The sequence below is a fragment of the Chionomys nivalis genome, chromosome 22, assembly GCF_950005125.1.
Source record: "Chionomys nivalis chromosome 22, mChiNiv1.1, whole genome shotgun sequence".
NCBI lineage: Eukaryota > Metazoa > Chordata > Mammalia > Rodentia > Cricetidae > Chionomys > Chionomys nivalis.
In genome coordinates, this window is record NC_080107.1 from 2694566 (window position 1) to 2711007 (window position 16442).

Below are 16442 nucleotides of genomic sequence, written 5' to 3' on the forward strand. Positions count from 1 at the left end.
ATGAGTGTGCCTACTCTACTTGAAAATTAGCAAGTTAGCCTATTACACTTGTATGGATTCTTGAATGTCAGTGGTGAAGGACAGTGAGTGTTACAATTACATCATCATTTTTGTTCAATTTCTCTAACTTTGATTTTGACTAGATAACATAAAATGCCGAGGCAGATCTGAACACTGTCCATTTATTTTAGAGAAAACAAGCACTGACTTTAACATGTGAACTATTTGGTTTTTCATGATGAACAGTATACTTGTCTAGTCTGACCTGAAGGAGAAACTATCAGTCTCAGCCAAGGTTGTTCGTTATTTACATGGCGTAAAAGAATTCAAAACAACAATAAAAAATGCAGTATCTTGTCTATAGAGCATACACAAATGGGAGTCCTCCATGAAGGGTGTTCCTGCTCATTTTCCACCATATGAAGATGCTCTCTTTAAATCTCCTTCTAAAGTATAGTTATTCTTGGAAACTTTTCAAGATAGGGAGAAGAAAATTTAATAAGACCTACTCGAATATAAAAATGCTGCAAACCATAGTCCAGAAAAGAAGCACAGGAAATAAAGTCAGCAAACATTATTTCTGACCTCCCAGTGAGTTCTTAATCACTAGTCCATTGGGATTTTATTTCTAAAGTCTTGGTCTACTTCACATGTTCCTTCAAATAATGTTCCTTGTGATTCTGTCACCAAGTTTTCTTCATTTGCAGAGGGTAAAGAGGTTTCATGGCAGCCCCTCTGAGACAGTGATTCGTTCTTTTTTACTCTGTGACTATTTTCTAAATAAATAATTTGCTCACATTTCTGTCTCTAATTCTCATTCTGGTTAACTACTGAAGCCAGGTCTGGAAACCGATTATTAACCTCGTGATGCTGCTTGCTTGAAGGGTGTAAAAACTGACACATCACTGCAACAGGGCTGTTGGGTAGGGATTATTATGATCCCAGCTTGAATATTTGAGAAGCAAGCTTCAAAGAAGGTCCCTAACTGGCTTGTTTAGCTCTGTGAATATCCTGTCTCTGTAGTCATCAGTTCCTGTCAACTGATATATGAGGAATATAAGATCAGAATATTCTATCCTTATATCATATTAAATAAAATATACTAAATGCATTGAAATTAATATTCATTGTGAATTATAAAGTGTTTTTATGGAAGGTTAAAATATGAGGAAAATAAAACAAACTTTTTTCTTTGTGTCTATTTCCAACATTATTGAAATAATGCTTTTGGATCTCTTTATGTCCACAACCATTTTTATATCTTAAAGTATTAGTCTTATCCACATTTTTGTATGAAATGTTATTTTCTCAGTCAACTGCAAATTCAAATGAAAAATTGATGATATTAAAATAAAAGTTCAAAAATACTTTAAGTAAAATATTATTGTCTAATGAAATCACACTAACTGAGTAACATCTGTGAACAGCATGAACCTACTTTATAGGTTCTTAGTACAGAGGGAACTAAACTTACTTGAACCTCTTAGTTTGTAAGAGACTTTAGTAGCTCATCAAATTAATATACATAACTTTATACTTACTAATGCTATCATATATGCATATAATATGCTTCAAAGATAACAGCTTTATTTGGATATTATTACTAAAATTTAAAGCTATATTTTATAGTCCATATAGCCAATTTCTTTCATTCTTGCCTCTTAACAGAAATTTTTAATTATGGCCTTTCTATTTTATTTTTATTTTTAATAGGCTTTACTATAAAAATTGCAAATAAATAAAATCATCACATATCAAAATTAACCAGAAACAAAGTCCACACACCTTAATGATGCATACAATTAGAAATGACCTTTGAAATGGAAGCTCTGGGCAAATGACCCTAGCCTGATATTTATTCTATTTTGTAAGATTAATTTTCATGGTGCTTTCTTCAGAAAATTTATTTGCCTTTTTATTTTGATGATCCAAAAGAATATAGCTGATGCAGAATGAGAAGATATTTTTAAGGGGTTAGAGATTTTAAAATCTCTTTCATACAATAATGGATTTGAGGACATTGTTCTGTTCCTGTAAAGTGAACAATGTTTTGTAATTCCAAAGAAGCAGAATTCAAGTTCGCTGCTTCCTTTGGAATGAGTATATTACGTCCTGAAGCAGTACTAGAAATTGCTCTCTATCTTTTTTTTTTTTTTTTTTTTTTTGGTTTTTCGAGACAGGGTTTCTCTGTGACTTTGTAACCTCTTTTAGACCAGGCTGGCCTCGAACTCACAGAGATCCATCTGCCTCTGCTTCCCGAGTGCTAGAATTAAAGGCGTGTGCCACTACCGCCAGGCTAAAATTGCTATCTCTTAAAACAGGGAAACAACTTAGTGCTGCCTTGGTAGAACTGCCACGCCCTTGAGGGAAAGTGAACCAGGGTAAGCTTAGAAACATTACTGTGTTACAGTAGCTGAATGTATTATTAAAGAAGAGGCCCGGTGCTTGGTTTTAACCATCGTACTCCCATGGTAATGTTTTATGTCATAATGGCCTAGTGCTTTAACGGGCAAGTTAGACAATTTTCTCCTTGCAGGATATGGCAGTGTTGCCTTGGAACGATGTGGCCTATTTCAAGCACTGTGAAGAGTGACCACGGCCTTCTGAGGAAGATATGCGAGAAGCGCTCGCGGTGACTAGCAAACAGAACGACAAGCAAAGACAGCAGGAATTAATTCAGTTTTGCAGAGTAGCTTCCACAAACAACTTACATCAAACAATCTACTTTTTGCCTTTAAGCTCTGACATCATGTAATGTAAATAAGTTCGGTCTTAAATTTTCTTGTAGAAATAACCTTGTGGATTATTTTCCTGCTGTGTTTTGGTTTTACGTTCCTATATTCTTATTTAGTTTTAAAAACATCATCGCTATTAATAAGTGCTCATTCAAGTAAAATAGATAGGCAGCAGTAATAAGCATAGAAAATGCTAACACATTGAAAGTAAAACTGAAATGAGCTTCACTTGTTAACTCCAACTGTAGATACGCAAATCCATAAGTAAATGTATTTGAAGATAGTCTACTCTTTGCTGATATACTAAAGCAAAATTATATGGACATTACATAAAATAAAATTGGAAAAATACCCTAACTTTTAAAATTTACAAATAAATATTAGTTTAACAACTGAAGTAAGCAACAGTGAAAATAACATTACATATTGGCACAATAGACTGGTAAACACATTAAAATTATTGGATACTGAGAGGTTTATTATTATGATTGATAATATCTAAAATATATTTTAAATACTCTAACATCCTTCACATTACCTAGCAAATGGTGTGGGTTGGGCAACTTCATGTTCTGAATATTTAGACTGCAGAATTTAAATATATATGTATATATACATATATATATATGGATCTATATGAGTATGTCTTTCTGTTTGTAATTCATGCTAATGTTTCTAGCCTTTTCTGTTTCAGCTGTTCTCAGAATGAGAAGACATTAAATGAAACCTATAATCTGTTTTAGGCTTATCATTATAATATGAAATTGATTTCCTGCCAACTCACTTAAGTCAAAGTAATAGCCACTTGTAAACCTGTTGGAATAAAAGATAAGTTGAATAAAATAAGATTAGTTAAATCTCAGAGCATTAATTTGAATCTTTCTTGCTTAAAAATATGTAGAGATTTAATATGAAGAAAAAATAAGACTACATGAATGCAGAATTTTCTTGAGAACTCTCCTTATATTAAAGATGTAATAATCCTTGAAAGTTCAAACCCAAAATTTGAAGAAAATATGTTTAAAAGGAGATTTCACAGAATGTGGGTCAATAACATTTAGAAGTGATGTAATTACTTCATATACAGAGGTAAGATTTCATAAGAACAAACAGGAGACTTAAAGCAAGCATATAGCAAGTTTAGGCAGAACACTAAGTTGTAGCTATTAGAATAGTCAAATGGACCAAGGAATGGTGCTCAACGTGGAACTTGAACCCCTGACCCTGAGATTAAGAGTGGTGTCAACGTGGACAAAGGCATCCACATGAAACCTGAGAGAGCTTGGGAAGTTATTCTAGTTACAAAAGAATGAGTTAAGCGTGGCTTATTGATAGTAACACTTTCTTGGGTGGACTCTGTTTGCTAGAGGCAAGTGCTCTCATTTAAGAGAGACTTCCTGACTCTGCTTTAGCTGCAAAGCCTTGCAGTTCTTTTAAGAGGCCCTGCCACAAAACTCTTAAATGGTGTTTATGAATAGCCAACAGCATGCTTATTGGTGGTGGCAGAAACCTTGGAACACCATAGAATTGTAGCAATAAGCATGGTTCTGGCTAGGACTTCTGCCAGACTCTCAGAAAGCTAAGGAATGGGCTGGATCCAGCTATCAAAGCCACAGCCCATAATCCTAGCCACATTGCTTAATTAATTAAAGACATGAAGATATAATAAAATTATTAGATTATTTAAAAGTTAGAGATTAAGAGTGCAAAAGATTATGGAAGACTTAGATTAACACCTATGTTTTGTCAGCAGCACGGCTCAGTCAGGATTTGAAAGCTTATATTGCTAAAGGTTGAAAAGCTTATGAATATAGCGAGAAATGATGCTTTTGAGTTAAGAGACAGGTCACTGTATGAGTTCAACCAGTTCTCGCTGTAGAGAGGTATGCACAGTTCCTAAGATTCGTAGGTGGTGGATAGATTCTAGTCATTTGCAGACAATGCATCAATCGCTATTTCTGCCTTTAAAGCAGGTCTTCGGGGGCTTTCCTTACAATGATCGCACATCCTACGCCTTTATCTAGTTATATATGTGAACAAAGGTATTGAGCTAACCAGAGACCTTCTTGAAGGAAACTTTCTTTCCAAGAACACACAAGAGATTGTGGTTTAGCTAAGCAAATCTTAGAAGGAAAAGGAAAATCATACAAGAAAGAATGCGAAAGGAGAACAAAAGGCAGTTAATGAAAGGCATAGGCAGTATAACTTATCTATCCAAACAATTAATAATGCAATAGCTAACTTTGTATGTGACAATAGATTTGCACATGTGCTGTCCTTATACACAACACAGATTTTTAATAACATGAATAACATTTGTACTTTATTCATTTCTTCAGCAATAAAACTTCTGCATCACGAACATATGCAGCTACAAAATCTATCAGAAATTTCAAAGGCAGTAGATTAGTTGATTGGCACTCCTAGGAAGGGAGGGAAATAGATGTGGAACTGCAGAAGTTCAAGGAGGCTGGGCTTCTGGGGAAGGAGTAAAGATTTAATTCAAGACTGATTTTTCACTTTTGGAGTGCTACTTTTATTTTATATATAATTTCACTAAAAATGCATTCTTCATGAAAACCATTTATTCTGAAAATTATATTTTAACTACAGATGATTTAGAAGCTCAGAATGAAGTGTACAGCATACAGATACATTCTATATAGAATTAAGATGTACAGCAGTACAAAATGAAGATGTACAGCAGTACAGATACATTCTATATAGAATTAAGAGATTATATTCATGCAGGATTTACTCATCATTGATTTTATGTACTCATGTGTATAATAGACTGCACTGTCACAGAGAAATTGTGTTTTAGATGATTGGGTAAACAATCCATTGTCTGCAACACAAAGAATTATTTATAAATATAATGTTGTGTTTCATGCTGCATGAAAATAGAACTAGAAAGTTGGATTTTTTTGGGGGGGAGGCAGAAGTAACCTGAATGGGAATTTCTCAACCAAAATTTCAATCTCATTGAATATTGACTTACTACCTGCTTAGTCAAGTGTACATGTAGAAACAAAAATGTTGAAGTCTGACTGCCATGCTCAAATACACTAAAAGAAGTCTGTAGCTGTGTCAACTAGGGTAGAAGACCTTGAGCAGTGCAATGATAGATGGGTGCTGGCAGGTACTTCACCAGAGATATTCTGTTCATATGACTAGAAAGGATTTTTATGTTTATATAGAAAATAATCAAATCCAAAATAAGTTTAAAATGAAGCCTATAATGGTATGATTGTGTTTTTAAAGTGTCACACGAGTCAGGCGGTGGTGGCGCACGCCTTTAATTCCAGCAATCGGGAGGCAGAGGCAGGCGGATCTCTGTGAGTTCGAGGCCAGCCTGGTCTAGAAGAGCTAGTTCCAGGACAGGAACCAAAAAAAGCGATGGAGAAACTCTGTCTCGAAAATCAATCAATCAATCAATCAATCAATCAATCAATCAATAAAGTGTTGCACGAGAAGCTACACCTAAAGATGATATATCCAAGGTGGATATTTTGAAGAATGGAGACCTAACTGTAAAACAGAGTTGACTTATTGACCACCAAGACTAAGATGAGAATAAACATCCATAAAAAAAAAACTTTAGTGTTTACTTTAGAAATGTGGTTTAGTATCTTGCTACTCACAGAGCTTATAAATATAAAACCAAAAAGAAGGTTCGCATGGCACTTATAAAGTAAGATGATTGGTTTGTGTTTTGTCCTCAAAAATTTTTATCAGCCAAGTTGAGATGTACTGTGGGTAATTCAATGTAAGTGTTCCACAAATAAAGGAATTTGGAGAAAAAGCTTGTTTATATCATGTATATAGTATATGAAATTAAGAGTGTTTGTTTCTTATGCCTCCTATTAACCAACGTGAAACCAGTTTTATTTTATTTTGCTATTTTTCGTGTTATGAGTATGTATACTGTAGTATATGTGGTATTTCTGCATGTATGTGAGTATCTACACCAGACATACATAGTTAAAGGCAAGAGTAGTCTTCCTGAGAGCATGTTCTGTCACTCTCCTCCTTATCCCTTTGAGACATCAGGAATGTCTCACTGAGTGTGGAACTCACAGATTTTTCTATTCTTGCTGTCTGAGACTCAAGGATCCTCAACTCTTTACCCCTCAACATCAGTATGATAACAGAAGTAGAGGCCATCATGCTGGATGTTTCGCCTGAATCCACGGACATAAACCCAGTTCTCACCCTTGTTCATCATGGGATTGTAGGTATGACATCATCTCCCTGTCCTTGTGAAAACTTTTGTTAGCTGAGTATGATTGCATTTCATGTTCCTGTTTCACTCTGTATTCTAAGTTATTCATCATGATTGCCACATATACCATAGTGATATCTATAACTAACAGACTGAAGATGATGGGAAGAGCTGTTAAATCACTTAAATTTTCCACAGTAGATGGGATTCACGGGAAGGCATGTCTGGAAAGTAGTAGAATATCAGCTTTAGAATGTAATGCTTACACAAAACACAAGGAAATACCCGATGCTGCAGGGCAGGAATGGCTGCCCTAATGACTTGAGAACTTCTCTATTAGGGGAATTTAAACTTTAGTAGTCTGATGGCCACACCGCTGGAGACACTTTCTTGACTTTTGTTTGATTTTCCACTCTTCATTTTCCTCTTCAGCCAGTTGACCTGGGTCACTTGATTGAAGAGTGAGTGTTATCAGGATAGATGAACAAGTGTCTCTTTATAAATTCATACCTCTAGCACATTATGGGTGAGAAGATGACGTAAACAATATCAGGACAGTATTAAATATAGATATGAATCTATAATCAGAATGACTTTGATAGCACTTAACTGCAGCTCATCTCTTGTTCAACCATCTGTATCCATGACAATCTAACAATTTAACAACCAAGTTCAATTTCCATTCATCTTACATAAGAACATTCCAGAAATTCCTGCCATGTGACAGCAACGAATTATATGGTTATTGTAATTTAAAAGCCAAGTAAGTCTAGCTAACAACATGCTTTAGCAACAATAAATTAAATAGTAAGAGAGCTGCATCATTTGGAAATGAAAACAGAAGTGATAATGTGGAGAAAGAAAAGGAATCACACATTTGTGCATGAAACCAGTTGCAAGGAGAAGCACTGGGAATAAGAAATTGCAAGAGATAAACAAGAGATAAAAATGGACAAGCTGGATGAGAGTCATAGGACGATGGGAATAAAGCTGCACATTGTTGAGTCAGACAGTCAGTTTGGGTTTGAGACAGAATAAGCAACAATCTTCTTCTGATATGAGAAAACCTATCTGGGCCAGCACTTTCCAGTAGATACCTTCATCTATTTTGTCTTCAAAGATATATTTAAATATTTTGCTTGGGGAAAAACCCTGTGTTCCAATTTTAGTTCCCATTTTGGGAACATAATATCCTAAAGTACTTGAAATAAAAGTACTTGCATCCTATGTTCACCTTCTTATTTGTCAATCATAAACTGACACATTTAATCCATCACAAGAATTCTTTTTCAGGAGAACATTCAAATAAACTACTATTATAGTAAATAATAATGAAAATAATTGTTCTAACTTTCTCCCCTGGCTCTTATTTAAAACAAGACTTTATATTGATTTTTATGGTATGGTGGATGCCTTATATTCTGCCTTGTAGGGCGATTTAGTTCACATACATACTTTCTCAGAACAGGATCACATGAATGTTGAAGTCTATTGTCGTCTCTGATATGACAAGACTCTTTAACCTTTGCGTCTGATGAAGTTAACCTATGCTGACTGGCATGAAGTTAACCTGTGCTGACTGGCATGAAGTTAACCTGTGCTGACTGGCATGAAGACTCTTATAAGATGCCATTAATTGTAGCAGACACAACTAGGAAACTTACTTGGGGAAATTGTGCTCTTCCAAGGTTTCCATTTGCATTCTTTATTATCCATCAACAGTTTGATAAACTACAATACTGAGCTAATTACACATAGAGCAGAATCTTGAAAGTCAGGAAATGTCTAGAGCTATTTCTACCTGACTTGGAAAGATGTTTACAAACTTGAGCACATAGACGGAATTACTGAAGTGACAGCTGTTGATTTTTATTTTTTCTCACGTCTGGATTCTCAAGAGTATATCAAGACGCAGGCCGTGCTTTTGCAGTTCATCTCAAGTTGTCGTTTACTAAAGTTGAAATTATTTCTTAATTCACATTAATATTTTCATATATATTTCCTATAGGACTTGAAAAATGAATATAATAACTAAGAATTTTAATATTCAAAAGTTTTATGATATACTTATATTAGTTGACATTTCTGTTTTAGTATGACTATGGGGGAATAGTATACATTTCTCATGAATATATATTATTACCCTTTCTAATATTGATTAAATATAAAGTTCCATGACTTTTGTCTAAATTCTTGGCTACGAAATGCAATAAATTCTCAATATAAGCTATGTTATAAGAAATGGAGACTCAAACAAATATACTATCAATTGTATTTGCTGTGATTGATGACAACTTTTAAATCTGGAAAAACTCTGAAGATACTTGGGTCTTGGTGATTCTGTAATACCAAGAGACAGAAGAAAATCATGAATGTAACATAATCTATTGCCAACACTAGTAAATCAGCAAAGACAACCTAAACACCAAAGTTTGTTTTACTTAAATAATTAACAAAAATTTATTGCAAGAGATATATTTCACTGAATTTACAGATTCAAGGAACATGATACAAAACAAATAGGGTCATCAGCTTTGTCTAAACGTCAAATAGGTGCAAATACACAAAGATTAGAAAAACAAGGAGCATACTTTACAACATAAATTACAGTACTATAAATATATTTTATGTACATTATGCATACTTTTAAGACATCATTTTAATATACAGCATATATTGTATTGATTCTCAAACTATTCAGTGCTTTAATAATATTATATATCAGCAACTTTATTAATTTATTAGCATCATTACACTTACAGTAAATGATTTGAAATCAATAAGGCCAACTTTGGCCATGTCAGTTAAATAGCCAATTATGCACGTAGATAGATACCTACTCATATATATATGTAAATATTCTCTTTTCTTTGTGGTGGTGACTAGAAGAGGGGCTGCAGAGGAATGACAGTTGGATGGGGTGAAAGCAGCGAAGGGAAAAGAGCATGGGGTAATGGTGGAAACGCCAAGTGGCTGGGGTGAAGAACTGACGCCGGGATGATTGGCATCTGAGGAGGGGCAACCAGAGCTGGCTGGCTGCTGGGACAAAGCCTAGGTCCTACAGTGCCTACCGAGATCTGAGGTATAGATGCTCTGGTGAGAGCTGGGACTTCTGGGAGAAACTGTTGATGTGGCTGAAGCACTTTGAAGGTTCCTGCAGCTGCGGCTGCGGCGGCAGCTGCAGCGGCTGCAGCATGGTGCTGTAAAACAGTGTGGTGGATGGTAGTAACAGAGGTAGAACAGAAGGGCCGCTGTAAAGGCAAAGGCGGTACCGGAGTGCCGGGAGGGGGGAGGGGAGTAGGTGGAAAGGTAAATTTGACCTTGTTGGCTAGCATGTTTGGCTGAATAATGTGCTGGTAGACCTCACATGGTAGATGTTTTAACTTGTCATGGTTTTCTATTGGAATCAACAATGCTTGCTCTGGTAAAGCTAATGGGGCCAAGATTTGCTCTGTCGTTACAAAGGCGTGGCCACTGACATGGGCTTCCTTGAACTGTAATGGTGGCTGCGTGCTAAGGATTCCAGAATTGTAACAGAGCCACTCGGTCGGTGTCTCATTCATCTTTCCCGGTGGAATGGTCTCGGCCAGTTCATAACGGCAAATATATGATTTAGTCTGTGAGTTTCTAAAGTTCCTTTCGGTATTAGGCACCTTGAAAGGAATTTGCTTTTCATTGCTGTTTGTAGTCTGGCTTCTTTGATTGGGTTCAAGCAAGGTACTGTCACTTGAGTCATTTGAATCGGCCCTAGCCACAAGCACAGATGTTGGGAGATCATTGGGAGCCTGTGATAAGTCGGATGGAGTAGTCTCCGTGGCTGGATGCTCAATTTTGCCACTGGTTTCAGAAGGCAGTGGGCTGTAAGGATGTAGCATCACTTTGTGTTCTGTTTGTTCTGAGCTCTTCTCGAGACTTATGTTTTCTTGTGGTTTTATTTTGCCATTTTTGTCTTCCTTTACTAAGCCATCCGAGGGACTCAAAGAAGTACTTCTCTTCATGGAATAATCTGAGTTGCCTTTGACTTTCACAGTTCTGCCTCCAATGTGGAATCGACTTCTTTTTCTCCTTCGTTTCTTCTTCGGCTGACAGGGAGTGACTGAAGCACTTGGTGGCCCCAAATACTCTTCTGCTAAACGATTCTGATGGTTTTCATCAGACGAATAAGAACATGAGTGTTGTCTGCGTTTCCGATGAAATCTTTCTGCTTCGTTCATGAGAGAATTGTAACCTCTTTTAACAGGCTGATTCAGACTGGGGCCTTTTACATCGCTTTGAAGAACTAAGTCCCTGTCATCCCCTTGACAGTTGGACGTCCTGGCTTTCCAACAACAGAAAGTTCTGGAATATGTCAGATTTTGTTTCCCAGAATGTATCATTGGTGGATTTGCTTGTCCATTTACAACTATTGTGTTTCTTCCTTCATGGTTTTGAGAACTGACAACATCGTTGTTGGATTCATGGTTCCATGTTGTATTCATTTCTCCATTTTCGCTTACATTTATAGGTTCTGCTTTGGCTCTTTCATCAGGTGGCTGATGTAAGTCTGCCTGTTGCTCTGGAATCCCTTGCTGGCTATCAGGAACTGGTTCCTGTGAACCCTTCCTAGACTCATCAGTGCACTGGCTGTCCATTTCCACTTTGCAGGGAACTTCAGGTTCTTTGGTTGTCTCCTCATGGTGATGGTGACACAACTTTCTCCTTTTCTTCTTCCTTCTGCTTTTATGGAACCAGTGTTCGTGAGTCTCCTTCAACCTGATTTTGTTGTGTTTCTCATTTAGAGTATCTCGTCTAATTTGATTTCTAGTAAAATTGTATTTGTTTGCTTTTCTGTTTATACAGGAAATATCTTTATGTTTCTGATCCACATTCTCGTTTTGTTCTGAATCATAACTATTAGACAGAATGTGGGCAGCCTGAAGAGCAGCAACTTTAGTGTGATCATTTTTATTACTGCTAAGTTCACTATTTGTGACACCTGCAATTGGTACATCATTGCAATCAGCATCTGGTCTCTTGCTAAAGTCCTCCTTCTGTTGAAAATTAAGGTCATTTAAGGTCAGCTTATTTTTGTGTTGATTGTTATTTAATTTAGTGGACTTGAAGTCAAAACAGAGTGGATTACAGCTATAAGATATTGATGGCTCTGTAGTTGTATAAATAAGCATTTCTGATGGCCACTGAAGGACTGTAGATCCAAGTTTGTTAAGTACAGGTACAAATGGGTCACATTGTCTTTTCCATAAATCTGGTCCTTTTTGTAACCTTGTGTTTTTCTCTGCAGCATCTGAAGGTACCAATGGTTCATGATCAATTTTATTTCCAGTTTCCATTTTGGACACATCACTAATCTCAGTGTTTTCCTCTGTGGTAGTTTGTGCTGGTGTACAGCCATTAGGCACGGTGGGATTTTTCTCTGTGAAGTCAGGCTTGTTTTGACTCACAATTACATCTTCATTAACAATAACATGTACCATTGATCTTTGATCTTCAAATGGTGCTGAATTTTGACAGGTATCTGCATCAGAACGTACAGGGAGTTGAAGTTGGCACAAGGAAGTCAACGGTGCATTTTTTTCGTTAAAGACTTCTTTCATCTCTTCAACTTGAGGAGTTGTTTGGTCAGTGCACATGGCCTCTGGTGGGTGAAAAGAATTAGCTTTCTCTTCAAAACCGAGAAGCTCACATGTTGGTGATGATATTTGCATGTGACCAGTGCTGGGGACAAATCTAGTTTTCCTGCCAGATTCTTTCTCCACAGAGGACTCATCACTGCATTCAGAGAAGGCAGCAGCTGAAGACTCCAGCTTCACAGAGGTTTTCTTTGGAAATGCAAAGGAAAAACCAACTCTATGTCTGTGAATGCCCTGCGCTTGATCCCCAAGCTGGCCATTGTTGGCTGTGCAGTTCCCGGCACTTTCCATTTCTGCAGAAGCTGTAGTGACATCTTTCCCCTTCTCTTCACTAGGAGTTAGTTCTTGCTGGTTATTAGTGGAATCTACAGCCTGTCTTTGGGAAACTTCATGGAGATTTTCTCTCACTGTAACAGTTGTTGACTTGAACATGGGACCACTTCCCGGAGCACTGCAAAACAGGAAGGGTGTACGTCAATAGGAGAACTTAGGAGAAAACCATTCAATGACTCATTTCTTAGATATATAATTACACTTTTTTTGAAAATCTTTTTTATCTTATTGATTAATCTTTTTAGTTTGATACTGTTATACATGTAGATAGTGTATTCTGATTGCTTTCTCCATGCCAAGTCCTTTAAAGTTCTGCCTGTCCACATCAAAACCCTGTACCTCACAATATCTAAAAGTCCTCTTCCCAGACCCTGGCTTTGGTTTCTTTTCCTGCTCTGCTTGGTCTAGCCAAGATAGTTTGTGCACCCACTGGATAAGAAGTGTTTACTGGATCATGGTGGGGACAGTATAGGGTGCACAAATGAAGGCAATGAATGTCTTGGATCTGAGTCTTTCCGTAGCAGACAGTTCAACAATGAGTATGGTCATCCTCAGTTTCTCCTTCATTCACATCTGACTATTGATGGCTCATTTGTTTTCAAATTTAGCATCTGTTATGAATTTATGACTGTGATTTAAATATGTTTTATAGTTATTTCATAGGGTACAGTTACCTTTGCCAGTGACTCAGTATGATTTTGTGGCTGGTCATTGTTGGGGTAACCTGGAGTTATTGTCTAGGATACTCTCTACAGCTGTAAACAATATGCATGGCATTCTTTTGCTTATAGATTATTGCTTCCCAATCAATTTTTCTACCCAAATAGCCACTTAATAGAGCATTATAAAAGCCTCTACAGTAAAATTATTTTTAAATGGCAATAATTTTCAACATGAATCCTATCAAACAAATACCAAAGAAACAGACAAAAACAAACAAACAAACCAACAAATGCCACCTTAATAAAGATTTTAATAAAATCTTAATAAATATTTTTGAAAGGCTGGGATTTTGGTTCAATGATTCATTTCAGCCAGATTTCATCAAGTCTTCTTTTGCCCAACACTTCGCTGTCAGTTAAGTTATCTAGGAAAGAGCTATGGGTCTTTTGGAATTGCTAAGGTCAAAAAATTAAAATTAATTTGAAATTGAAAGTTATTTTATAATATGTATTCCCATAGGATAGAGTACTGTTCATCTAAAATATGAATTATATCCCATTTATATTTGGAAGTATATAATGAATTTCAATATAAAAAAATGACTCAGCCTGTATATAATAGAGGAATTCCCAAAACCTTACTTTTATAGTGCTAGTTATCTTAAGAGAAATTCCATTCCATTCTAAGCTTTGTTTTTAAGGAATTTCAAACGGCCAAATATCATACCTGATTTTTAAAATCTTTAACACAGCGTTTGTCTGCCTGCCTGGCTTGCTTCTAAATAACATTGCCATTTTCTTTTACATAAAACTAATTGGGTTGTGTTTGTTCGTGTGTGTATAAAATGAGAGATATTGTCTACTGAAAGTTTTAATTAAGATAAGTAATATGAACATTATTTATAACTTATAAATACAGTTTTCTTAACATATCGAAGCTATGTGGAAAGTTCTATTCCTAGATTACTGCATTATATAGTAGTTAGGTTCCATGATTCTATACAGCCTTGATTGGCAGCAACTAGGCATCTGGTGCCACAACAGTAAACAGATTTCATTGCTATAGTTGAACAGCTCTCTGTTCAAACAATTCCACAAAGGATTTTAAAAAATGCTCACACTGTTCTAAATTTTAAATTTGGAATTTCTAAAATGGCTTATTAGTCAAAATATTCCATAGCAATATTCCATAAGAAATTAATTTAGCATGGAATCTTTGTTATAGACAGTAACAAGAGAGACTTCATTTGTTGAGAGAAACAAGGGCACGTTATAAGTGATCTTCTTTTAATAGAATTGCCCTGACTGGGCTGGTGAGGTCTGAATTATGACTCTGTTCACATCTAACAGCTGCTCACTCTGAGAAGCAGGTCAAAGTTTAAGAGCTGTGAACTTCTAACAGTCCAGCTATAGTTTATTCACAGGGAAACTAATTTTGAGCTGCTTTTGAAGTGTGCAGTATCTTCCTGACCTCGCTTTCTCAAATTTAAAAGTAATTTCGAAGAAATGGCCTCCAAATTATCATTTAAAAAACAAAATAAGATCTCCTCAAAAACTCTTTTTGCTAAGAATCGGAAGATAGTAGTGTGCTCTTATCCTCAGTCAAATGGTTTGAATTTCACAAAGAAATGGGACAGCTTTCAATTAAGATGGCTTAGATACAAGCCTCTACTGATGTAAAATTTACTCTTAAAGCTGAGATTACAGTCATTTGTGGGTTTAGTGAAATGTGCATTAAATAGGTGTTTAAATGAAATTCAAATTGCTCTTTACTTCTGCAGAAGGCCACACAAACATGTACGCCTTTTTCTGTGGACTGAAATAAATAGATTCTTGCCCTTCGTTTCTAACTCCTGCAGCTATGTTTTAGGTGTATTTTAAGGAAAGTTAACATTTTCTTATAGACTCACCACACAGTTTCCTTTCTTAGCTCAGCCAGCTTGTGAAGACGTTGGAGTGCCTTTTCCTGTTTTCTTCCATCCTTCCTGGATTTAGATGCTACATTTCGAGCAAATTCTCTCTGTTTCAGTTCTTTGAGCCTCTATTAAAACATATGAAAATAATTAATAGCATCTAAGTCTAGAGCAACTTTAAAGTTATGTCGTTGCAGGGATTTTTCAATGCATTGACTTCATTAAAGGAAAACACCATCAATGCAAAACCTGTTTCTACCAAAAATATTTTCTTCCATTTTGGCTTGTAAAAATGCCCAACCATGTAATTATATTACAGTAGAAGTTGCATCTGAGCTTTAGTTATATTGAAATTGCAACCTTCCTTCTGTTCTTATTGATTGTGATCTTCTAAGTATCTTTGCTTAATTGAGATAATGCATTAGAGACTTTTTTTAAACCCCCAAGCTTCAAACAAATTCAATGCATTTATGGATTTTGGTTATAAAATAAAATAAAACTTATTTTAATTGAAAGTGGTCTGTACTAGGACTTAATGCCATAAAGCCTAAGGCAAATGATTTCTATTGATGTGATATTTTAAATAGCCATTCTCTCAAATATCAGGCACTTTGCCCAAATCAAGAGAAAATTCCACATTTTTTCAGAAATTCTTATGTTGAGCATTTTTTAAATCTGTAGTAAAAATGATTATTTTCTAATTTGAAGGCCAGTAAAAACGCAAAAACACTTAAAGACAAACAGTAAATGTTTGCAGGAGTATAGGGATGGAACAGAAAGCAAAGGGGTATTGTAATTCTAGTTTCTTCCGGAGATAATCTATAGTTATAAAATGGTAAAATAGCATTTTTCTCAATAGCTTGTGATGTGTTAAAATCGTGATTTTAAGAGTAGGATTAAAGAACTCAGAATGATGTTGCTCTATTTTTATGATGTTGAGTGAA

The 16442-nt window shown here is 35.8% G+C and overlaps 1 protein-coding gene across 1 annotated transcript in view; it reads right to left on the bottom strand.

Moving 5' to 3' along the window:
* Positions 1-9431: 9431 nt before the first annotated feature.
* Znf804a (zinc finger protein 804A) overlaps positions 9432-16442 on the bottom strand; it is a 180382-nt gene continuing 173371 nt past the window's right edge. Inside the window, exons 3-4 of the mRNA XM_057755309.1 lie at positions 15496-15626; positions 9432-13041 (exon numbers count right to left, since the gene is read on the bottom strand). Coding sequence (XP_057611292.1) covers positions 9843-13041; positions 15496-15626 — 3330 coding nt within the window. The 3' untranslated portion in view covers positions 9432-9842. The remainder of the gene's footprint in view (positions 13042-15495; positions 15627-16442) is intronic.